At 39.2% G+C, this 23,929-nt stretch overlaps 1 protein-coding gene across 2 annotated transcripts in view; it reads right to left on the reverse strand.

The window, feature by feature from the left end:
* Positions 1 to 23,929, reverse strand: part of SPAG16 (sperm associated antigen 16) — a 557,305-nt gene that overhangs the window by 295,603 nt on the left and 237,773 nt on the right. For both annotated transcript variants that reach the window (XM_081143494.1, XM_081143495.1), the window contains exon 11: positions 2,194 to 2,337. In XM_081143494.1, coding sequence (XP_080999620.1) covers positions 2,194 to 2,337 — 144 coding nt within the window. The remainder of the gene's footprint in view (positions 1 to 2,193; positions 2,338 to 23,929) is intronic.

Raw genomic sequence — 23,929 nt, forward strand, 5'->3', positions numbered from 1 at the left:
TATAAATATATATTATATGCATATATTACATATATTATGTTACATGTATATGGTCTTCAGTGTTGATTTCACACACTAAGCATTATAAAATGAGGTCTGATTTATAAACTCTTTCACAATTGATTTCAGACTGATGGTTGCCAGATGGGAGGGGGGTTAAGGGGGTGGGTGAAAAAGGTGAAGGGATTAAGAAGTACAAATTAGTAGTTAAAAAATAGTCACAGGGATATAAAATACAGCATAGGGAATATAATCAATAATAATGTAATAACTGTATGTTGTCAGGTGGGTACGGGAAATATCAGGGGGATCACTTTGTAAAGTATATAATTGTCTAACCACTATGCTGTACATCTGAAACTAAAACAAAATAATGATGAATGTAAACTGTAATTGAAAAATAAAATAAAATAAAAACAAATTAATCTCCACCCCAAATAAAAAAGAATTTTTACTGTTGTTTTGATAATCATTTATTCCTTTTCATTAATTCTACAAAAGAGGATTTACTATTTAATATCACTCACTTAAAAACACTATGGTTAAATGTATTTTCTCCCAGTATTTATATCTCCTGCACTAGAAAAAAGCAAACAGTATAGCTGCATTTTACGACAATTCTGCCAAAGAAAGTACTGAATGTAAATTCACAATGAGTGAATAATGATGTATTTCACCTCATTTTAATTTCACTAACTGAGTGGGAAAACAGGAAGATCTATTAAAAGAACCCTGTGCTGGTCAAGCACTAATGAGACAATGTCCGAGTCACCGGCTGCCATGGTAACAGGGCATTATGGAAATCTGATGAGTATGCCCAGCAGCTCCGTAAGTGATGGGCTACACTTCTAACTGTGTTGTCTCTGCTGGCAAGATGAGCTTTACGTCCCTAACAGATGAGGGGTGGTGTGGCTCTGTTTCTCTACATACCAGATATGGAATGCACTACATGTTCAAAAGTTAAATTCAAACATCTAGCACTACAGATAAATTAGGCTTTGAAAAATTTTTCAAAAACTAAAAAATTAGTCCACTCTTGTCATTAACTCACTTAGTTTCTTCATTCCTATCTAATTTCATTGACAATCATAAGAAGATAAGAATTTTTTTTATAAAAAGTTTTGTGAAAACATGGAAATAAATCAGTCCGAGTCCTCCTAAGAACACAATTTCCCAATGGAATGGTTTAGAAATTGCACCAGCACTGTGAGTCACCAAGAGTAATAAGACCAGAGAGTGTTAGAAAGAGGCAGGTGCAAGTGTCTACAAATGTTGAGTACAGTGACCAGCAAGAGAAGAGAGTCCGGACAGCGGCAGGAGTTGACTACAAACAACGCTGGACAGAGCTTTAATGTATCTGTGTGTTTAACAATATGTTTCCTTCTGTGCCCTTGGCCTTTGAAGTACAAAAATTCAATGAATTCTGAGAATTACAGAACTCAAAGATCTTGGTTCCACTTTAATATCTGGAGTGTCATTGAATTTTTAACAAAATTGATCACTCCCTTCTGATCCTTTTTGGTAGATAGCTTAATTCTAAAAGAGAAACCTGCATGATAAACTGAGGCAAAGCAAACTATAGCATGCATTACTGAGTAGGAATCATGTGTCTTGTCAGAGCTCGTGAATACAAGAAGCATTAACAACGCTTCTTCTGGGAAGCCCTTTATTCTGTTAAATGCATCAGCATGAGAGTAACTTTTACAAGTACTAAATATCAAAGGCAATCAATCTAAAATCAATATAATGAAAGCCAAAGGAGCATTTATCTACATTTTTCTAAATGCAGTGGGGGTGTGAGGCTGCAGAGAAAAAAAAGTGTCATCAAAACCAGCAAAGCACAAAGTTTCATTTATACAAGGTAAGTCCTAGGGATCTGTTGTACTTTATGCTTAAAAATTTGCTAAGTGGGTAGATCTTATGTTAAGTGTTTTATTGATGATGATGATAATAATAAATGAAGTGGGTGGCAGGAAACCTTTGGAGATGATAGAATATTTATAGCATAGATGTGTTATGATGGTTTCAAGGATGTATACCTGTCTCCAAACTCATCAAGCTGTATACAATAAACATGTACAGTTTTTGTCCACTACTCAGATTTTGTTTTTAAAAAGCCAGGAGAGTGAAGAAACAATAGACAAGTGCAGTCCCTGGAGAGATTAGGCTGGTTGGGGGACTATGTGCACCGACCTGGGATGGAAGCAGCAGTTGGAAAGCCAGTCCGTGTGGCCGGTTCCTGTGAGGAGCACGTTGCCTTTGGGGAGCTCCACTGCCTTCCAGAGGTGGTCCTCACCGCAGGAGACTAGGATGTCTTTGCTGGGGTGCATGACGATGCTGTGCAGGGGGGGAAGAGAGAATTAGGGGGCGATAACAGTGAATGCTTTCACATGGAATAAGTCAGATGGCAGTGGCTGCCCCACATCAGAAAGGCAGGGCGGTTCATAGGGTGCTGGTCTGGAGCTCAGAGGAATCAGACTTTACCTCCTGGATACAGCTCAAAGACTAATCGCTTTCTGACTGCCATCAGTCTAATTAACTTTACTGGATCTCAGATTCCTTGTGTGTCAAATGTGATGGTTGGTTTAGGTAATTGCTCATGTCTAATTTGTTGTGTGTTTTTTTTTTTGAATTTATCTTTATCGTTGAAAGTATTACAGATGTCCCTCTTTTTCCCCCATTGATCCCCTCCACCCTGCATTGACCTCACCCCCAGGCCTTCATCATACCAATGTCTGTGTCCATAGGTTGAAAACAATAATTCTGTTGTTGCTGTTTTAGGAAGAAAAATTTGATGACAATAAAAATTTGGTGTTAGGATAGTTGGAACAGTAGCCATGGTTATTATTAAAAAAATAAAAATTCTTTTCATATTATAGTAATCTTTAATCAGGCATTAATCCAGGAAAAGATCATGAATCATAACCACTATCACAGTCTTTAATAAATACTATAAATGAGACATTAACTCCATGGCCTACTATCTACACAAAGCAAAGGAGCTCAAATTCTGTGCTAATATGCCACTTAAACTGGCTTCAGTCAATGCACAGTACACAAATTACAGTAATGAATTCAGGATGCATAAGGCAATTCCCACTCTATAAAGGCATGGGGGGAAATGAGAAAGAAGTATGTAAAATTAACCATTAATGCATTAAGCAGTATTATTTGAACCGGACTATGGTCGTCGTGGCTATTCAAATACCGGAGCTAAACCATTCCAAAATCAAGAGTCTACAAGGTTAATGCCTGATATTTTATCTATGGCCATGCTCTAATCTTATTTATATAGAGTTTCATCTATGCCTTACAATGTACTGGGAACAAATGTGCCCAATGTTAAGCACCTATTAAAATACCAGCCTAAAGATTAGCAACAAATTGTTCAATTTCAACACTGCCATCTCAAATCTAAGGCATAATGCTTTTGCTTGCCCACATAGTGAAGTGAAGCAATGACTTAAAACACAAATCATACATTCATTTCTCCCATAGTACATTCTCTGAAAGGCCTTGTTCCTTTCTTCTTCAATATAGACTTTAGGAAATTAATTTCCCAAAGAAATAATGGTCTTGGTTTATACCCACATGGGTAGCTCAAGGGCTAACATCAGATTAAAACTTTTCTCATTATGGATCCCTTCCATTAGTACCATTTAACCTCAAAATTTTGAACTGAAAATTCACTTTCTTGCATTAGACCTATACAGTTTTGGAAATCTGCTAGGGTCAACCAGCGCTGCAAACATTCAACTCACAGGCTTGTGGCCACTATGAGCAGGGCCGTTCTCCAGTGAAGCACTGTTTCACTTTTCTCCAGCGCTTCCCTGCTCAAAATAAACACAGTGGAAGGGAAATTTTTCATTTTGCAATTCATCATAATGTTGGTTTGTGATTTTCAGAAGGCCAATTCAGGAAAGGAATTTATTACAGCTCAAACTGGGTAGAGGATACATTTATAGAACTTAATTAGAAGAAAAATATGATGAGAGGTAAAAAATGTCAGGCAGAAATGAATTCTGTATTCAAACACACATAAGAAGGCCGACCAAATCCTTGAAGCTACTGAGTATGATGTATGTTGGCTCGCAGCTTTCCTGGCAGACACATGCACATTCGACTAGATGATAAATTACCCTCTTTAAGTGAAGATAACTAAATCATTGATGTCTTGACGAACTTTGAAAGATAAGTTTCCCAAATGACTTTTGTGAGGGGAGCTATTTGTAGAGTTAAGGAAAAAATATAAATAAACACAAACCCATTGGTGGCTAATCAGCTTGGAAGCGATTTTTCCAGACTCCTCTTTTCTCTTCTGACTTGGGGCCTCCTCCATCCCACCTGCAACTCCTACTTCTACACAGGGACTGATCCACTCTCTCTTGTCTTTGTCCATATATCCTTTCCTAACATGGACCCTTTTTAAAAAATATCTCTTGTTATAAATGTTTTTTTCTAATCGCCTAATCATTCTGCACAAATTTCAGTCTAATGCTGATATTCTGTTCTTCTAAGAATGGATTTTACTTCATTCATGAAATGGCCTTTAAGAGAGCAGAAATATTTCCAGCATATATCAGAAGGAACTTAATGCTTCACAACCATCAGCCAATGAACACTTGCTCTTGATTAGGTCACTTCACGTGGGAGACGATCATGATGGAAACAAACACATGGACCGGAAATATTTCCCAGATACAGATGTTCAGTGTTATTATCAGCTCCACAATGAGGTACCAGTGTCTGAAGCCTTCCTCCTACATCATCAATTAATGGTAATGATATCTAATATTGTCTGAAAACTTAATGTGCACCTGACCTTGTACTAAATGCTTTTAATTTTCACAAGTGGAATGAAAGCTCATGGGGTCAGGGTTGTTTTGTTTGCTATATGGTTGCTGTACACTCCACCCCACTATGCTGGCACATAATAATTCAACAAATGCTTGTCAAATATCTGACTGAGTGATTGACTTTGGTACTATTAGTTTTGTGATTTTATGAGGTTAAGATATGTAAAGTGCTCAAGTTCACATTTTGTAGTGGATAGAGGCTGACTATGAATTCAAGACAGTTTCATTTCCAGGCTCATGGTTTCAGTAACTTCTACTTAGTATCAATTTTTCATAGTTTATCATTTATATTATGATAATTAATAATTATTATTGTAGAGATTGAAGATAGTTATTACCATTCCCAGTAAATACTTAAGTCATTTAGTCATTAATAAACGCCAAGTTAAAGAAGCCACCTAGGAACCATGAGGGTATGTACTGGAACTGGGTGCCACCCCACATAAAGGGATCTTAAAGGAGTCACGGGGCCCTGCCCTTTATAGCTGACATGCTCTGGGGTAGAAGAAGCCAGGGGACAGCCCCCTGGCAGTCCTGTCTACATGAGGCTCTGTGCTGACATACTGTGTTTGGCCCTTGAGAAGGTATTTAATTTGTCATTTTCTGCTAAAATTATGAGCTTTGTATTATACTTCACATTGTCAGAGAGCACTGCCATTTTATTCACCTATTTACAGAGCATGCTACAAATAATAAATGTAGGGGAATATCTAATAAGCATTGATAATTCTCCTAGTATACTGAGGCCCCTCAACTCTTATTATTCTATTTATCTCTGAATCCGTGTTTCAAAGAACCTGAAGAGAAAGAAAAATAACTACCACTCCATGGGAGTTAGTTCTTTATCTTAAAATTGAATACACTAACTCACTTAATGGTCATGACACCCCTGTGAGTTAAGTGTACTGTTATCCTCACTTTGTAGATGGTGGACCTGGGACTAATAGAGGTTAAGTGATCAGTGCAAGGTCATGAAGCCAGCAAGTGGCAGAGCGAGGACTCGAATTTGAGTGGACTGTGCCCAGAGTCCATGTCTCTCTGTAGAGTGAGCTCAGAACCTCAGCTGCCTTTTCCTTTTTAAGATGACACAAGGAGCAAAAGCCAAGCTAAATGTTGTCCTAGTTATGCCCGGGGGATTTAGTGAGATGCATCTTGAAGTTTCTAAAAAAAATGATCTTTTTTTTCTGTTATTTTCTAATGATGTATGAAAGGTTATAACTATTGTCGCTTGTTATTTTCTATTAGTTACGCACTGGCTGGGTTCAGAGTGGTGGAGTGATGGATGAAAGGTGATTGAGAAAGAAGTACTTATGTTCTAAAGCAGAGGCTGGCAAACATTTTCTGTAAAGGGCCAGATAGTGTGGATTATAGAAGTCGACTGTTTATGGGACCCACATTTATGGGTCTCATGGTCTCTGTTGTAACAACTCAAATCTGTCATTGTCACATGAAAGCAGTAATAGCCAAATATAAATGGATGAACAAGGTTGTGTTCCAATACAACCTTATTTACAAAACCAGGTGGTGGGCCAGATTTGGCCTTTGGGCCCTACTTTTCCTACAACCTGTTCCAAAGCACTTGCATGGCATGGAGTAGACTAGTGTTTAAGGGTGTGGGCTCCAGAGTAAGATGTGTTTGAACTCTTACTCCAGTGTTGACTTGTGAGGCATCCTTGGATAAGTGATTTCACCAGCCTTTGCCTCGGGCCCCTCATCTGGAAAATGGGAAGAATATATTATTGATCTCATAGGTTTGTTCTGGTAATTAAATAAGTTTATACATATAAGCGACTTAGAACAGGGTTGGCCACATAGTGAAAGCTCAGCGGACATTATCACAGTACGAGAGACAAGGTCTCCGAGGCCAGCCTGCCTAGACTTGAATATTAGCTTCCCTCTTACGCTCATTAGCTGATTACATCGCACCACTTCTCCATCCGTCTCCTCATTTGTGAAAGGAGGAAATGATAAAACTGATGCACAGGGATGCTGTGAGGGTAAAATAAGTTAATCTACATAGAGTGGTTGGAACACTATCAGAACAAGGTCAGCTCTCCATACAAGTTAGCTGTTATTATTAATCAACACCACTGTACTTAACGGTAACTGGCCCTTCAAATAGTCGACTTCTATAATCCACATGTGCCTCTTTTAGAGATTATGGGCAGTATGTTTAGCACTTAAAATTGGAGATATTTAGAGAGAGATGATGTTCCCATGGGGTTTAGTTAAACCCTGGACATTGCTAGGCTTGATGTGGTGTTAAATCCTCTGACTGAATTGCAGCCCTCATATGTAATACTGCCACACAAGAACATGACGAGGTTTGGTGGGGTTTCCATGACATGGTTTTCAGGAATGCATCCAGAGAAACAGTGGGCAGTGTGTCCGCACTCACTCCACCCCTGCCTTCATGTCTGCAGCTGGCGGGAAGCAGCTGCTGGCACAGAGAGGCCTCTGCCAGGGAGGGCCTGAGCATGCTGAAACGAAGACAGCACGGGCCTCTCCCAGGCTCTGGCCACAAAGAGGTGTCCCTCTTGTCACCACAGAATGACTTACCTTCTCAGAGATGTCTTCCCGAAGTTCTAATTAATAAGAATTTGCTCTTTTTTAATGTCTCCCTGGCACCTGCCCTAAGTGCCACAGAGTCATTTCACTTTAAACTTTGAATATAAGCTTTCTGCTTCCCCTTAACTTACTATTAATTATAATTACAAGATAGAAGACAAAGGCCCTGTCACCTCATTCCCGAGTTAATAAGCTAGTGACTAGGGTGGAAATAGTACAGGAACCATCTTACGGATTCAAAAAAAGAAAATGTGGGTGAGTGCTAGTCCTGCTCTTTAATCAAGTCATGTCCTGATGAAGTATCCATGAAGTGTTTTGTTAAACAATATACCCGGCCTGTTACATAAAATATTATGTTCTAGCGAAGCTTTGCTCTCTTTTGGAATAGGTCACATTCCCTATAATAGACCATCTGATATATACTTCAAAAGCTCTCCTCTCTAATGGAAATTGTTCTTTCCAGTAGTGGCATTACACAAGGATATTTTGCAGAGAATATGTGTAGGTGTATGGAGAACACTATTAATTATCAGTAAAGTCGGTGACATAAGCTCCACTGTTAGGCTTTTCAAAGAGATGAATATTAATCCAAAAAAAAAAAGATTGTCACAAGAAAGACTAATTAGATACCCCCATCTTCACTTTCATTGTGAATGCTTCCTTCACTTCCGTTCACAGGCTCCAATTATTTTCGGCACAGAAGATGCACGGTGGGCTGAAAATATATCAATACCAAAATATGTGCCCCATGAACATTTGGTGACCATTTATCTATTCTGAATGACAGCACACGCTCACGTATTACGCATGCCTATATGCAGCTTACCAGGACAGATACTAGTCTGACTGTTGCTCAGCTAATAATTACACCTTATATTTGGATATGCATCAGGATTTACAGAGCATTCGTCAACATGTAACTTTTTTCCTTCAACAAAAAGAGCCTGCAAAACAGACAGAGGCATCCCTCTCGGGAGGCTTACATATGAATGGAGGATAGCTAACAACAGCATTAAAATAAACAAAATAACCCAGCTATACGAAAAACATAAAGTGACATGACAACGCTGTGGGGAGGAATGTCATATTCAATGAGGTGGTTAGGGGAGTCTTCACTGAAGATGTGACATTCTAGTTGAGATCATAATGGCAAGAAGGAAGGAGCATCTTTAGGACGATTTAAGGACAGGGGGTCAAGCACAGGTGACTGCAGGTACAAAAGTGCTAGTGCTGAAGAGTTGGTGCACTTAGGGGACAGGAGGAAGGCCAAGGTGGCGGCAGAGAGCAGGCGAGGAGAGTTGTTTAAGGATGAGTGAGGAGGAGGAGGGATCTGAAGGCCAGATCTGTGGGGCCTCGGTGGCTGAGCAAAGAAGACAAATTTATCCTAAGATCATTGACTGGTTTTATGTAGGAGACTGTTATGTGATTGATAATCGCTTAAAAGATCTTCCTAGCTGCTGCGTGGAAAGTGAGAAAATGGGAAGAGAGAGAAGAAATTGGGACATTAGCTAGGAGTAAACAGTAGTGAGCTAAGAATAAAGGCATTAGGTCCACTTAACATACAGCTCCTCACTGGGTATGACCGGTGTCGCTTTAGTATATTAACAATCTCACCATTGCCTTTGGGAAGAGTCAACTCACAATTGTTCTCACCAAAAAAGAATATTAAATAACTAAGTGTGCCTTAAAAAGTGGCAAAGCAAAAACGGAATAAAGGTCATGAAACAAATGTGTGCACAAAACTAAATAATTAGAAATCTGTCAAAATAAGGTATCAGGTCTCATTCATTTTTAGAAGCCAGCTAAGAAAACAGGAAAAGATGAAATTTTAATACTTCCCTGGTACTTTAAGTTTAAAACTGTGATATTGTAGATTTTGTTCCAAGTTAAGCAGAGTTTATATTGTCCAGATCTGGAAAACAGCACCTTCCTTTCATTTTCACTGAGTAGGTGAGATATTTTCATCCGTTAGTGGCAGATTTATTAATAATGCCCAGGAGTATAGTCGTGAAGGCTAATGTTCCCTTTTTACTTTTCTGGTCCAATCTGATGTTCTTACAGCCTCACATGTGTAATAAATTTGGAGTGGGCTACCAAATATTTGCTCCTGCCTTCCTACCTGGCTGGCAGTGCTAATCTCAGTTATCCACATGGTAGGAGGCATCCAATACTGGATCCTGTTCTGGTTCTTCTGTGGGGAGAGGCCTCAGGCAGTGTCTTAGATAATAGATATTGTGAATCAAAAGGCCATTTATCAAAAGAGCAAAATCACAGACACACACTATGTAACATCGTCAAAATCATCCATATTACTAATTTACAGACTCAACCCAGATCCTTTTTTTTTTTTAAAAAAAAAAAAAGTCTTTATTGCTTTCAGAGAGAGGAAGGGAGACAGAGAGAGAAAGAAACATCAATGATGAGAGAGTCATTGATCGGGTGCCTCCTGCAGGCCCCCCGACTGGGGACTGAGTCCCCAACCCGGGCACATGCCCTGACTGGGAATCGAACCTCAATCTCCTGGACCATAGGTTGACTCTCAACAGCTGAGCCACGCCGGCCTGGCCAAATCCTTTTTAACAAGGTGTAAATTGGTCTTTCTTGCCCCATGCAAAGGAGCAGTTCCACGCAACTTTCCAAAAATCTATGATCTATTCCCAAATTAGGCAGCACAAATTTGTACTTTTAAACTAAAGTTTTAGTTTAATTCCAAAGATAATCAGTTCTCCAGGAAAAGTCCTCAGGTTGAATAAAGTCAAATTTTTGCTAATAATTAAGTCAACTATTTGTAAATAAGGGTAATACCATTTTTTGTTACCTCTCTATATACTAGTGTAAATGCGTCACTGAAATTTATATTTTCATAGGGAAAAAATTCCTCGAATACACATATAAATGTAGAGGTTTTCTACCAACAACTCAACTGCAAAGTTATTGATGAAAAGCTAACATATATGCAAATATGCAGCCTAATAATCTTTCTAATTGCACCATGGCCTCATCTATACAGCTGGATATCTTCGCTTCACAGGGTAGGGGAAACTTCCAGTACAGTGAGCACATGAGCCAGGCCGTTATCAGTGGGGGACCACTGGCCTTGAGCAAAAGTCATTTAACTTTATTATGTTTCTGTTTCCTCACATTAAAAAAAATGTGATATCATTTATCCTGTATCCTTTACTGCATTCTTATTTTATTTACTAAATTTAAAAAATCTTAGAATAGGATATTCTTAGTTTCAACAATATCACCTTTCAGAAGTTGTTGAACTTTCTAGTATGTGAAAGACCTCCCAAGATACACACATTCAATTAAATGAAACTATAAACTCCAAAGACTGGGCGAGGCAGCCCCACAATTTTGGTAAATGGAATGAGGAAGACCCACCAAGCAGGTTAACTACTTCCAGATTTATGAAAATATCTCCTGGAACCTTCCTGCTACCCTAGCAGCTGAACATTTTATGCTACATCCTTTCATCCAGATTGAACTTCACGTTATGAAATCGCTGCAGTTCTTTAGGGTTTATCGAGTTTGGAAAGTTACATTACACATTTATGTTCTTAAGAAACCCATTTCAATAATAAAGTTTATTTGGTTATTTCATGTTTCAGCAATTTACAAGAATTCTGTTTAGTTACAAATATAGAAATTTTCCATTTCGCATCTCCTTAGTATATCAGTGACACAGAGTAGATGCTATTTTAAGTTGAAGTCAAGCTTCCCCAAGGTAAGAGCTCTATTACGACAATCTCCTTCCAGGAGGATATTTAGAGATATAACCAATATATAATCTAGGAATAACTGGAAGTGTTACTACTCAAGGTACGGAATTAAGGTCAGTTTATATCTTGAAGTATAGTACAGAATTCTGTTCTAAACTCGGCCCAATTTAAGAGACACCAACAAGCCAATGTGATGATTGTGATGATGTTTAACTTCTGACAACTATTTTTGGTACCTATTTGATAAATCAATTAGAAAGCCAAAATTAATTATTAATTCAGCACTTTCTGAAAAGTAAGTTTTGGAATTTAAGAGATGTATATTGAAATTATCACGTTACATAAATCATTTTGAGTCTCTGCTTCTATATTAAAATGTGCTAAGACCGAATGAGTTTACATCATCCTGCCTCATTTGTATCAAAAGCCATATGGTGGGACCGATGGGGCCTAGAAAAGCAAACTAATCCCTGAGTTTGGCATTCACGGCAGGTAGCTGGTGATTTCAGAGAGAAGAAGCTGGAGGGCTACGAGTGAGACCCAGCAAGCTTCCAGGGAACTGGGGAGCTGAAACAGTGGGATGAAGGGGGCAGGAGTAAGAACCGAAGCTGCAAAAACACTCCGGAAAGCTATTTAGAAAAACACGTAGAAGTCAGAGCTGGCAACCAGATGCACTCAGCCAGAATAAATACAACGAGAAGAGTAAGTTTAAGGGGCAGAATATGGTGGCCAAGTGGGCCAAGGTGAAAACCGATAAACACCTAAGACAATGGGACGTAAGGAAACGGGAGAAAGAAATGGATTCCAGCAGTGACCATGAGGAAAGCAAGGAGCAGGGCTGACTGGGCCCTGGTCACTGGCCGGCACCAGGATGCGTCTCCTGCCTTTCATCCCCTGCCCCGGCCTCGCATGGTGAATGCCGCCCAACCTTCCTCCTCCTGCTCCGTGTGGAAAAAGCAGAAATCACGAGGCATGTGCTGCCTCGCTGTCTAATCCCAGCCCTCCACTCCGGGCAAGCAAAGGGCAGGGGCGCGGCCGAGCGCAGCCGGCTCCAGCCTCGGGCCTGCACCCGCTGGCTCGGGCCTGCACCCCGCTGGCTCGGGCCTGCACCCCGCTGGCTCTCCCCGCGCGTCCCAGGCAGAGCGGGAGCTCACGCGTGCACCTGCCCACGCTCACGTCCACCTGGGCTCTGCGGAGCGCAGGCGGAATGAGAGGCACAGGCCACCCCGGCCCTCCCAGGCACACGGCTCAGTCAAGCCCCTCTTATAATAACCCAGGTTACTTTCCCTGTCGCAGCACCTCCCGTCTGCAGCACAGCCCTCCGGAAGTTTCTCAAGGCTTCCCCGACGCCACCGCATGGCTCTGCCTCATCACTCTGCGTTGTGTGTGTGTGTGTGTGTGTGTGTGTGTGTGCTTTAACATGTTGTCCCCAGCAAGCAGAGGGAATGCCCCCGCTGGCTGCAGCGGGTATTGGCCCCTTAACCCCGCTGTTTAAACTGCCCGAGCCTCCCTGCCCGCCTCTGGCTTCAGGTCGCAGGGGCGAGAACCACAGGGGCCTGTGGGTCTGGGCCGCTGGGCCCTGGGCCACCGGGCCCCGGGCCACCGCTTCTCAGTGCGAGGTCATTTCAGCCAGTTCAACACTGTGTTTATTTTATTTTCACTCTGCTTGGGATCTTCCCACCCTCTTATAGGACAGATCAGCTGCTCCCCGCCCTCACCCAGGCCTCTGTCAATGTGCACCGGAGCAACGTTCAGACCATCTGGGGAAAGAAGGGTGTGTGCAGACAGTCACGGGGAATAGTCCTTTGGCTCATCTGCGGGAAACTGAAGCGCTGACAACGCTGAACTCAAAGTCGCAAATGTGTTAATAAAAACCATTCTTATTCTGGAACATTTTTTCCCACAGGAAATTATTTTGTTATAAATAGGTTATTAGTTTGACAAAAATAGATAGGATTTCAGATGTCATGATAAAATATATATACATTTGCTATATATATATATATATATATATATATATATATGCGCTAAAACAATCACGGCAAAAATTTAAGCAATGGAGCTCGAGATAGCAGTTACTCTGCAGGTTCTGTGGTTTATGGACTCTGGACCTGTTACTTGGAAAACATACTTAAGCTTCAGTTGTATAAAGTTTCTATTGTGTAAAATCCAGGTAATATGTGTCTTTAGCTCACATAGGAGATTGAATGAGATAGTTCATAAACAGTGCTTCGTGTAACATCTGATATGCAGTAAAGTTTAACTATTCCAATTATTATTTTAAATAATTTTTGACAGTTCTTTCTCACACAGTTGATACTTAGAGGTAGGCCAAATTACCTTCCAAAGATGTCCAAGCCCAAACCCCTGGAGTCAGAATATGCATCAAGGAGGAAAGGCGTCCTGGAGGGTGAGTCTAATCTAATCACAGGAGCCATTAAAAGCAGGAAAAATAGGTGGAAGTATCCACCTGAGAGACTCAAAGCATGAAAAGCTCCAGTCCACCTTGCCGGCTTTGAAGGTGAAGTGGGGCATGAGTTGTGGAATACAGAGGACCTCTGGAAGATAAGAACTCTCTCCACCCTGAGAGCCAGCAAGGAAATAGGAACCTCAGTCCTACAACCAGCCAGAACTGAACTCTGTCCACCATCTGAATGAGCCTGGAAGCATATTCTGCCTCAGGCACCAGACAAAGAGCCCAGGCCTACTGAGGCTCTGATTTTAGCCCAGGGAGATCCTAAGCAGAGGACTGAACTGAGCCTGCCCAGCTTTCTGACCTACAGAACTGTGAGATGAGAAATGTATGTTGGTTTAAGTCACTAAATTCATGATATTTTGTTATAGCAGCAATGGAAAACTAATAGTCTCACAGTGAGCACTAAAGGAGAATAAATTTAATTCAAAATATGTAGTCTTTTTTGTGGAATACGAGACTATAGTTTCTAATATTTTAAATCTAATATAAAGGAATCTCATGGTATTAGATCAATTGTTTCCAATAAAAAATCCATTAATATCTTATGTATAGTTATGTTATTTTGTGTCAATTCTAGATGAAACGTGTTTTATGCCATGGGCTAATTTTCTTAGTGATATTTTTATCAGTCTTAAACCATACAAAATTATTAAAATTAAGTCCAAAAAATTGTGGATAAAGAAAGGTATATAAAACAAATTACTTGAAATTCCTCCCCAGCGAAATGTTAAAGTTTGGCAGGTAATTTTAGCATGGATAAATACATATACATGTATATAATATTGTTATATAATTTACATATTATTTTAGCCTATACCATAATATATATGTTCTAAATTTTCTTTCCAAACAGCATTCAATTGGTATTATCAGATTATTAGAAAAATAATATGTGACAAGTTCTCTTTTCCTAAAAAATACATCTGAAACTAATTTTTAAAATAACTTTCAACCTTTATAAGAATCACAGCCATGTTTTATTAATATTATGATAGTTGTTATATTTTAACTTGAGAAAAATAATTAAGACACATGAATTTACCTCCCTTAAATCATCTGATTAATCACTATGTTATTCCAAGTGTAGCTTTCTTACTGTGAATATTATATAAAATGATATACTTTCAAATATTATTTTCTTTGACCTAATCATCTTTTACCTGTTAGAAATTTCAAAACATTTTGCTGTAAGTCCTGGCAGGCTTGTTGGAAATCAAAGATGACTAAAATCACTGCTTGTATTCCTTCTGTCAAGCATAGTTTTTCTTTATCAATTAGGATAATTTCCCTGTAATTTTTGTTCTTTCTTTTCGAATTCATCCTTTCCATCAGTTCTTTGAAAATTAATTAAGCTGATACAGAACTCTTACGTTAGAGTCTCCTCTCACCTAACTTTTCCCATCCCTTAATTCAGGTTCATTTGGCCATGCTATTGACTTGTTGGAAATGTCAAGAGAAGTAGGAAATCTTTATGTAAAATGACTGCTCCCTGTTCTGACCCTCTGTTTTCTGACAGTCTGAGGACAGGAGGACAGCAATTAGAAGGCAACTAGCTCCTTGACCTTTAGGTCTTAGCTTTCTTATTTCTAATATCACTGCCACACAACCTGCTGCTCTGAACTATGAACAATCTACAACTTTTACAAATGGCACTAGATAATTAAAATTATTATAATTTTCATATATTATAATGATTATCATTATAAAAGATTATTAAAAGAAAGCCTTTGATAAGTCCTTGCTTTGTGTTTTTTTTTCTTTATAATCCTCACTCGAGGATATGTTTTTATTGATTTTACAGAGAGGGGAAGGGAGGAGGGAGGAGAGAGAGAGAGAAACACCAGTCAGTTGCCTCCTGCATGCACCCCGACTGGGGATTGAACTGGCAACTTGTGCAAGTGCCCTGACTGAGAATTGAATCTGAGACCCTTCAGTGCACCAGAGAATACTCCAACCAACTGAGCCACACCAGCTAGGGCATGGCCTTGTGTCTTTTTAATGTGGAATTTCCTTTAAAGGTTAAAATGTTGGCCTCTTTCCACCCCATCATTCACTCCTGAGAATGCTGGGAAACTTATCTGCATGGCTGTATGTCAACTTTGGAGTCAATACACAGATTTGCAATGCTCAGCTACTTCTAGTTTCTGACTCCTCTGTAGATCAGCCTTGCTGCAGTGAACACATTTTCACCTCTTCTGTGTTGTGCATTGCAAAGACAGGCTCCTTTGTGACAGGCCAACTATTACTCAGCAGACCTGTGCTCCAATATTTGCAAGAGTGGAGTAGTAGAAAGTCCATTGTGGCAACATGTGGAAATATCCCCCTAATTTAGCTTTTTAAAAAAATATATATCTTCATTGATTTCAGAGAGAGGAAGGGAGAAGGAGAGAGAGAAACATAAATGATGATGGAGTCATTGATCGGCTGCCTCCTGGAGGTCCCCAACTGGGGATCAAGCCCACAACCCGGGCATGTGCCCTGCCCGGGAATCAAGACTCAATCTCCTGGATCCCAGGTCCATGCTCAACCACTGAGCCATGCCTGGCTGGGCCTAATCTAGCTTTTATCAGTAAAAATAATAACCAACTTTTATCTCCATCTTTCAGAGTCCAATGTTTGGCTCACAATGAATTCTTGACTTGATCAAGGAGAGAGAGTGCTTATTTATCGACTCTCTGAATTCCAAATCTTGAGAAAAAGACAAGCACTAGCATTTGAAAGACTAAAATAACATGGTTTATAGAATCCTCAGGCATTTTGAATTTGATCCCAGTGGTTTTGGGTGGCTCCTAATATTCCTAATACTTTTAGATTTGCTGTTGGTTATGCAGACTTGTAGATGGCCTGACTAATGTGGGCCAAGAGCATGGATTAGTAACCATGGATTAGTAACCATGGATTAGTAACCATGGATTGTGATTCTCAATGACTAGCTTCATGAAACAATCTCTCAAAAAATACACAACATTAAACTCTAAAATTCAGATTTTTCCTAGAAATTGCTTATAAAAAATAAGCTTTCTTGATATACATAAGAAGCAAGGCTTTTCCTTTCATAATTTTCTTAAGACTTCAAAATAATGTCTCCATACTTTGAACAAATCACCTGGGTTACCTATCTGTACATTGCTTCCTCATTTGTAGAAAATGAATGTTGGGAAATTAAGTATAATTTAAATTAAATTACATAGCAAGCACTTAAGAAAGCACCTGTCACATATTAGGTGCTCAATTAAATGTTGGTTATTATTTTTTCATTATTTCCACACTTATAAACCAATTTGGAAATTTCAAGTTTCTCAGAAAAAAATATATTCCTAATGTTAAACCACATAATTGGGTTTAAAACATCTCTTCAATTTCTTTAATATCCAAATCCTTCAAACTTATGCAACAGTGTTATTCTATATACAGTGTTTAATGTGGAAAGGAAGAAAATTCAGATGGTTACCTCCTCATGTTTTCAGTCTTTAATGCTCACTGAAAATATAGACTCTAATGTAAAGAAGTGACTGATGGACCTTTTCTTCATACTAAACTACTCAAAGGACTAGCTCTATGGATTTCCTTCTAAGTTAGGTTAGAGGCAAAGGCTATATTCAAACCATTGATCAGTATTTTTCCACCTGCATGTAGCACAGGATTGTTGGTTTTCTACCCCTTCCTCTCACAGCAGTGATATATACTACATTTCTCTATCTTTGTCATAGCTAATCATGAGAATTACTGGTTTTATTTATTTATTTTTAATATATCTTTATTGATTTCAGAGAGAGGAAAGGAGAGAGAGAGAGAGAAACATCAATGATGAGAATCATGGATCGGCTGCCTCCTGCACCCCCCCCCACTGGGGATCGAGCCCACAACCCGGGCATGTGCCCTGACCGGGAATCGAACCCCGATCCCCTGGATCCTAGGTCGAAGCTCAACCACTGAGCCACGCCTGGCAGGGCAAGAATTACTGGTCTTAACAGGACAGTGGTCAAGAGTGGTGATGCTATTCTACATAATCATTTCTAATGACCTCCAAGTCACTTAAGAATTTTTTTTTCTAGAAAATCAGTTTTGCCTTTCAGTTTTCTCTGGAAACACACACAAAAAAACTTACATGTTAACATGAAATGTCTACCTATTCAGTGGCAATTCATATGCAGAAGGAGATTAACATACTACACTAACAACTCATTTTTCTTTTCTTTTTTTTAAATATATCTTTATTGATTTCAGAGAGAGGAAGGGAGAAGGAGAGAGAGAGAGACATCAATGATGAGAGAGTCATTGATCGGCTGCAGCCCACAACCCGGGCATGTGCCCTGACCCAGAATCGAACCCTGATCGCCTGGATCCTAGGTTGATGCTTAACCACTGACACGCCTGGCCGGGCCAACTCATTTTTCAATGCACTGATGTTCCACAATATCTAGCTTTACATGATGATAAAATAAATCTTTGGCAACCAATGAAATATACCTAATACACTCATCTCCTATTTTTAACAATTCACTTCTTCATAAACTTATCTAAGTTGCAAGATATATGAAATGAAATAAAATGCTTACATACAGTGTCTATAATTTATTTTGGTAAAAAATATAGATATTTAACTTATTATTATTAAATTGATCATGAGAAAAAGTAAAACATAAAACAAGAAAACAAAAGACAAATAAACACCAAAAACTTCTGAGGCTATTGCCAAGAAAATACATCTACTTTCAAATTATACAAAATATACGTATTATATATATATATATATGTGTGTGTGTGTGTGTGTGTGTGTGTGTGTGTGTATATATATATATATATATATATATATATACCACAATAATAATGTTATTAAGTTCTTAGTCCCTTGCTTGCATTACTAATCTAGTAGATGATTCTCCATATGAAAGAATTGCGTGTCATAAGATTCTAAAACTTTGTAAATTCAGTAAAGAAATAAATTTATAATCTTTAGAATAAAATCATTCAAAATCCAGAATTCTTAATTCAGGTATTATGTGGAATATTATGATGTTTTCATATTTCATTAGCCTTAACAAAAGGGTTACATGATATAGACCTATTTTGCAAAACTATAAACATGAACATAAGCGCTTCATTATAAATTTTAAAATCACTTACTCATAATGTTCCATCCCATTTTTGCCTTTAAAATATTCTCTCTCTCTTCTATTATGAAAAAGTATATCTTAAAAAATGTAGAGATTGAGGGAAGTTTTTTTCTTTTAACTATAACTTAGATTTTGGTTACATAAATTATTGTGCCATTAAGTAAAAGCTCCCAAACAGTAATGTACAGAATTTATTATGGGGTTTGAAGGTCTAATAATGAATGTTTAATTGGACACAATGAACATAGCTATAATTGCAATCTACAAGAAAGAGTATTCTCTGTACTTAAAAAAAGAAGTCTTCAGTTACCAAATAAGCTGCATTATATTTCATTAACTTAAAAATGCAACTCTACTTTAAATCCAAAGAGTAATAAATCCTTAAAAACACATCAACAATTAAGTCAAAACCGCAAGCATGAAAAGAGTAATGCTAAACCATGTAAATTATTATTACAGTTAGGTGATTTTCAGATTTTAAGACTATTTTCATTAAAAAGTGATTATTTCACTCATTACATTAAAGAAGAGATTTCTTCAGAAAAAAAAATGACATTAATCTATCCATCAAGCAAACAGGCAAGCAATTCAGTGGACCAAAGGTCTAAAATGCTCTCGTGCCCCATCAGCTTCCCAACAAGAGTGAGAGCAATCTTGCCAACCTAAGTCTGTCTTCACCTGTCCATTGCTCTTATCCTCTTATTTGCAATTGTCACACTCAAGCAATTTTTATGTGTTTAGTGTGGGGTGGGACAAGACAAAAATCTCTCTCTATCTCTCAGAAATCAATCAGGAAAAAAAAAAAATGGTAGTGGCACAAAAGTGAGAAAGCTCTCTCTCATTGCAGGAATTAATAACAGTGTTACGCCTCGGCAAGTCAGTTGGCAGCAAATGAACGTCACCAGAGCCATAAAGTCTATTTGAGACCTTAGCAAGGGCATGTTTTCCGACTGAGAGACATTTCAGGACCTACTATGTGCTTGGGTCTCAGCACATCTGTATTCATTTGTAATGACTTTATTACAGCTTCTGATCTTAGTTTCCAGTATTCTTCTACTGAACCACTTTACTCTTCCATCTACAAACATGGCCCAGTAATATATACAATGCGCTTTTCAATCTTACTGTTTTGCTTCTGCTGTCACTAAGGCTACTTAGTGACAGAGTGTGCTCCTCCATAAGACGCACACTACTGTACCCCCTTCCCACAGACCACTCCTAGTTCTATCTGAGACAGAGATCCCATCACGAAGATGACCTCTTCCAAGAAGCCTTTCTGCTTTCCTCTAACTGGATTTCCTCTTTCACATTTGCACCTCCAAGGTGCTTATTATAGACATGTATGGGATTTATCTTATTCTGCCTTAAATTGATTAGCTTACGTTCCCAAATTAGTGAACACTGACCAAACCTCTTTATAAAATTATAGGTAAAACTCCAAAGTTGAACAGTCACTGTTTTATTTCTCATTCATTTTTTTAAATGACCTTCCCAAAAGGAAAACCAATGCAAGAGTTTTCATAGACTGAAAAAAAAAAAGTTTCTATTTCAGTTTGATAGCCAGTGTTTCCTGAATAAGCGCCAGCAATTTCGGGCCTCTTGTCTAGTATTCAGCTAACCAACCTGGATAATATCCTCTGGATGGTTTTTGTCTCAGTTGTCAAGGTAATTGCTTCCATTTTTTTCTTCACTGAGTAATAGATATCTACCTAAATATAGTTATTATTCAAGTTTTAGTGATTAAAAAATATAAATTCCTTTTCTATTAAGTTTTCTATCAACAATTTAATCTGCATTTCTAATTTCTAAGTGTAAAGATTATCCAAATTTAAAACAACAAAAATATGCGCTCCTTCCTAAATGGCTGGTTTAGAAACTCTCAGGAACCCCAAGAGTCATTACAACACTGGAATATGGAAAGCTTGCTGAGCATGTGGCTTTCTCTTTATGGATATTGGCAATTTCAATGCTTTTTTCCCTACTTTTTCTGTTTCTCTCTTCCTTTTCATTATAAAAAGAGCCTTCCCCTCCATACCTCCCCTCCTCACCACCTTTCTATAGCTGTTAGCAGGAAGTCACAAATTTCATTTCCAAAAAGATGTCTTAAATGGTAGCTCTTGAGAAAGTGGGTGATTTTCCACTATAGGCCTGTGCTGTAGTATAATCACCCCCTGAATTCTGTGGATGGATGATGCGGTTGGATGCAGGCCACATACTGTACACATCAACTTTACTGCTGTGCAACAATAATGTTACATTCCAGGTTGTGAAATATGTTCCCTTTTAAGGAAACTTGCAGTACATCATAAAAAAAGATCTCATTTTAGAATTGTTGGTTTTGGCTAGATACTATATGTGAGAGAGCTGGCAAACGGTTTTAGAACTTTGCGACTTGATCAGCCTGCTGAGTGCAAGGATCATTTATTCTAAACCATTTTTATGTCTAGATGTTGGTAAGGAAACTCTATGGAGATATTAGACATTTCCTTAGGAATTATTTCTGAATCTAATACTTTTTTTTCTGAGTGGGAAAAAGATCATGAAAAATGTTTCATTATGTATATGTATGAAAAGAATACATTAATAACCATTAAAATTCTACAAGGCAAGTATTTTCTTTTTGAATTAAAGGAGAATAAGAGCAAAAGACCCAACTAATAATTAATAAACTGGTGACCGTTCTCCACGTGGTCTCCGGAAGCTCCGCGGAGCTCAGTATTTGACGTGGGCTGGCAGCTGAAGAACTGTGGCATCCAGAGCAGATTTAACAAGCACCTTACAGCTATCGCTTCTTAAAATGTGTACTTTGCAGGGTCTGGGGATTGGCTCCCCAGTCATTCACATGGCATTTCCCTTTCTTTTCTTCTTCTTACTGTGGATCTTAGAAGCTAAAACACTGTCCTATTCCACCCTGACAGCAACAGTAACCATGCGAGGGCCCTGCTGCTCAGGGAGAAGCAGCTGAAGTTCTGGGGAAGGACAACCCTCCCGCGTGGAAAGGCAGCAACAGGCACGAGGCCTGTGCCCTTTGGCTTTCGCCCTTTGTCTTTCTATTTTCCCACCTGCCATGGATTCGATGCCTGAAAACGTGTTTTATAGCCACGAGGACAAGAGCCACGCACTAAGGATAACAGGCCGGGGAAAGGAAACGGCGTGGGATCGCACAGTGGTTGCTGAGGCGGCCGCCAGCCCCGCACCGCGCGGGATCAGAACGCAAACTCTATGTTCCTGAATGAGCGCGGGTCATCTGGCCTCCTGCCGGCTGGGCGCAGCCTGGCACTCAGCTCGGCGCGTGAAGGCTGCGTGGCTGTGCTGTCAAAGCCTAAAATGTGGAGCTGCTCTAGCAAAGAGGCCAAATGCTGAAGACCCAGGAATTTTAGGCTAAAAAGTTATAAACTTCGGTAATGTGTTGGTGAAACACTTGTTCAAGTTCAAAAATGTGCTATATGCAGACCACGCACTGGCCAACAGGACCCATCAGGGGGTATACACTAGGGGCCCGTTCCATTTTTTAAATGACTAACTTCCACCTGGAGTGGCGGGATCTTCAGGACCCACATTCCCACCGCCTCCCTGCAGGCAGCTCAGCCGCACCGGCAGGTAAGGAAGACGAGGCTGCCCCGGGCCAGGCCGCAGAACAGCCTCGAACCAGCAGCAGCCGATGAAACAGGCTCAGCCTCCAGGCCGCCGTGTCCCTTCTGCAGGGAGCCGCTGCTTCTTCAGGGCCCGGGGACAGAGCTCTTTTCAGAGAAGCACAGACCGCTCACCACCTATCACTGATGGAGGCTGAGCCTACAGAAATTCTTCCAGGGTTGCCGATGGAGGTGTTATTTCCTAGCGCTGTTGTAACCCACTGCCACAAACTCAGTGACTTAAAACCACACAGATATCATCTTATGGTTCTATAGATCAGAAATTTGAATGGGTTTCACTGGGCTAATATCGAGATGTTCCCAGAACTGGCTCTTTCTGGAGCGTCCAGGAGAGATTCCCTTTCCTTGCCTTTTCTAGCTTTCGAGGCCACCTATACGCCTCGGCTCCTGATCCCTCCCTCCACCTTCCAGGCCAGCACTGTAGCACCTTCAGATTTCCCTCTCACACTCACTTTTCATCATTGTGTCTCCTCAGACTTTCCTGCCACCGTCTTTCTTTTAGATGGACCCTTGCAAATTACACTGGACTCACTCAGATGATCCAGAATAATCTCCCCATCTCAAGATCTTAAATCATATCTGCAAAATTCCTTTTGCCACATAAAGTAAAATTCCCCAGTTCTGGTGATTAGGACCTGGATATTATTCTGCCTGTCACTAGTCTTTATTACTTTGAGCAAAAATAAAGATTAGAATACTGGTGATTTAAACATTGTCATGATAACAACCCAATGCCGTTAGCTGCAAATAGCAACATTATACCAGCACTATATGAAAAAGTAGATTTTAAAAATCTATAAAACATGCTGAGAGGTAGAAGTGACTTTTGCATGTTTAAAAGTGACTCTTGCATAAAACATACAATTTGGCATAATTGGTACTCATTTGTGATTCTCATTTAGGAAGAGCATAGAAGCTGTCAGGCTATAAATGATACTTATTTTTACCTGTATTAGAACATAACAAAAATAACTCTTTTTATTCTTCATTTAAGTCCTATGGAGTAAATAGATTCAAATTTTCTCTAGCTTAGCTCCCTAGCACAACACTAAACTATCATTTACAACGGTGCTCCTCCAGATAAATAGGAAAGAACTTTGCATGAGCACACAAATATGTTTCATGGTTCATTCCTATAAGATGGTATTCACAGAGGATGGGAGCCACTAAGAAGGCACAAGGTGACAGAAGAAAGGAATTGATGGTGGCAAGAGCAAGACAAGCTAAAATGAGGAGTCGCTGATAAAAGTATCAGGGAGATCCAGAGGCTGATTCAGAGAAAATAAATACATATTTAGTGGAGTTAATGTCAACCTCTTCATTTCACAGAGAGAAGGCACTGATGGGGAAATAAAAATATTAATATTTAGACAAAGTCTCATAATAAAAACCAGAGTTGCTGGAAGGCATAGAGAAATTCCAGAAAGAGCAGTTGGATAGCTGTTTGCCATCATAAAGGACTAATAAAAAAGTCATTGTGAAGCAATATAGTACCTAATATAAATGCAAAATAATAACAGCAATGTTTTATATT

This window comes from Miniopterus schreibersii (genome assembly GCF_964146895.1).
Source record: "Miniopterus schreibersii genome assembly, chromosome: 7".
NCBI lineage: Eukaryota > Metazoa > Chordata > Mammalia > Chiroptera > Miniopteridae > Miniopterus > Miniopterus schreibersii.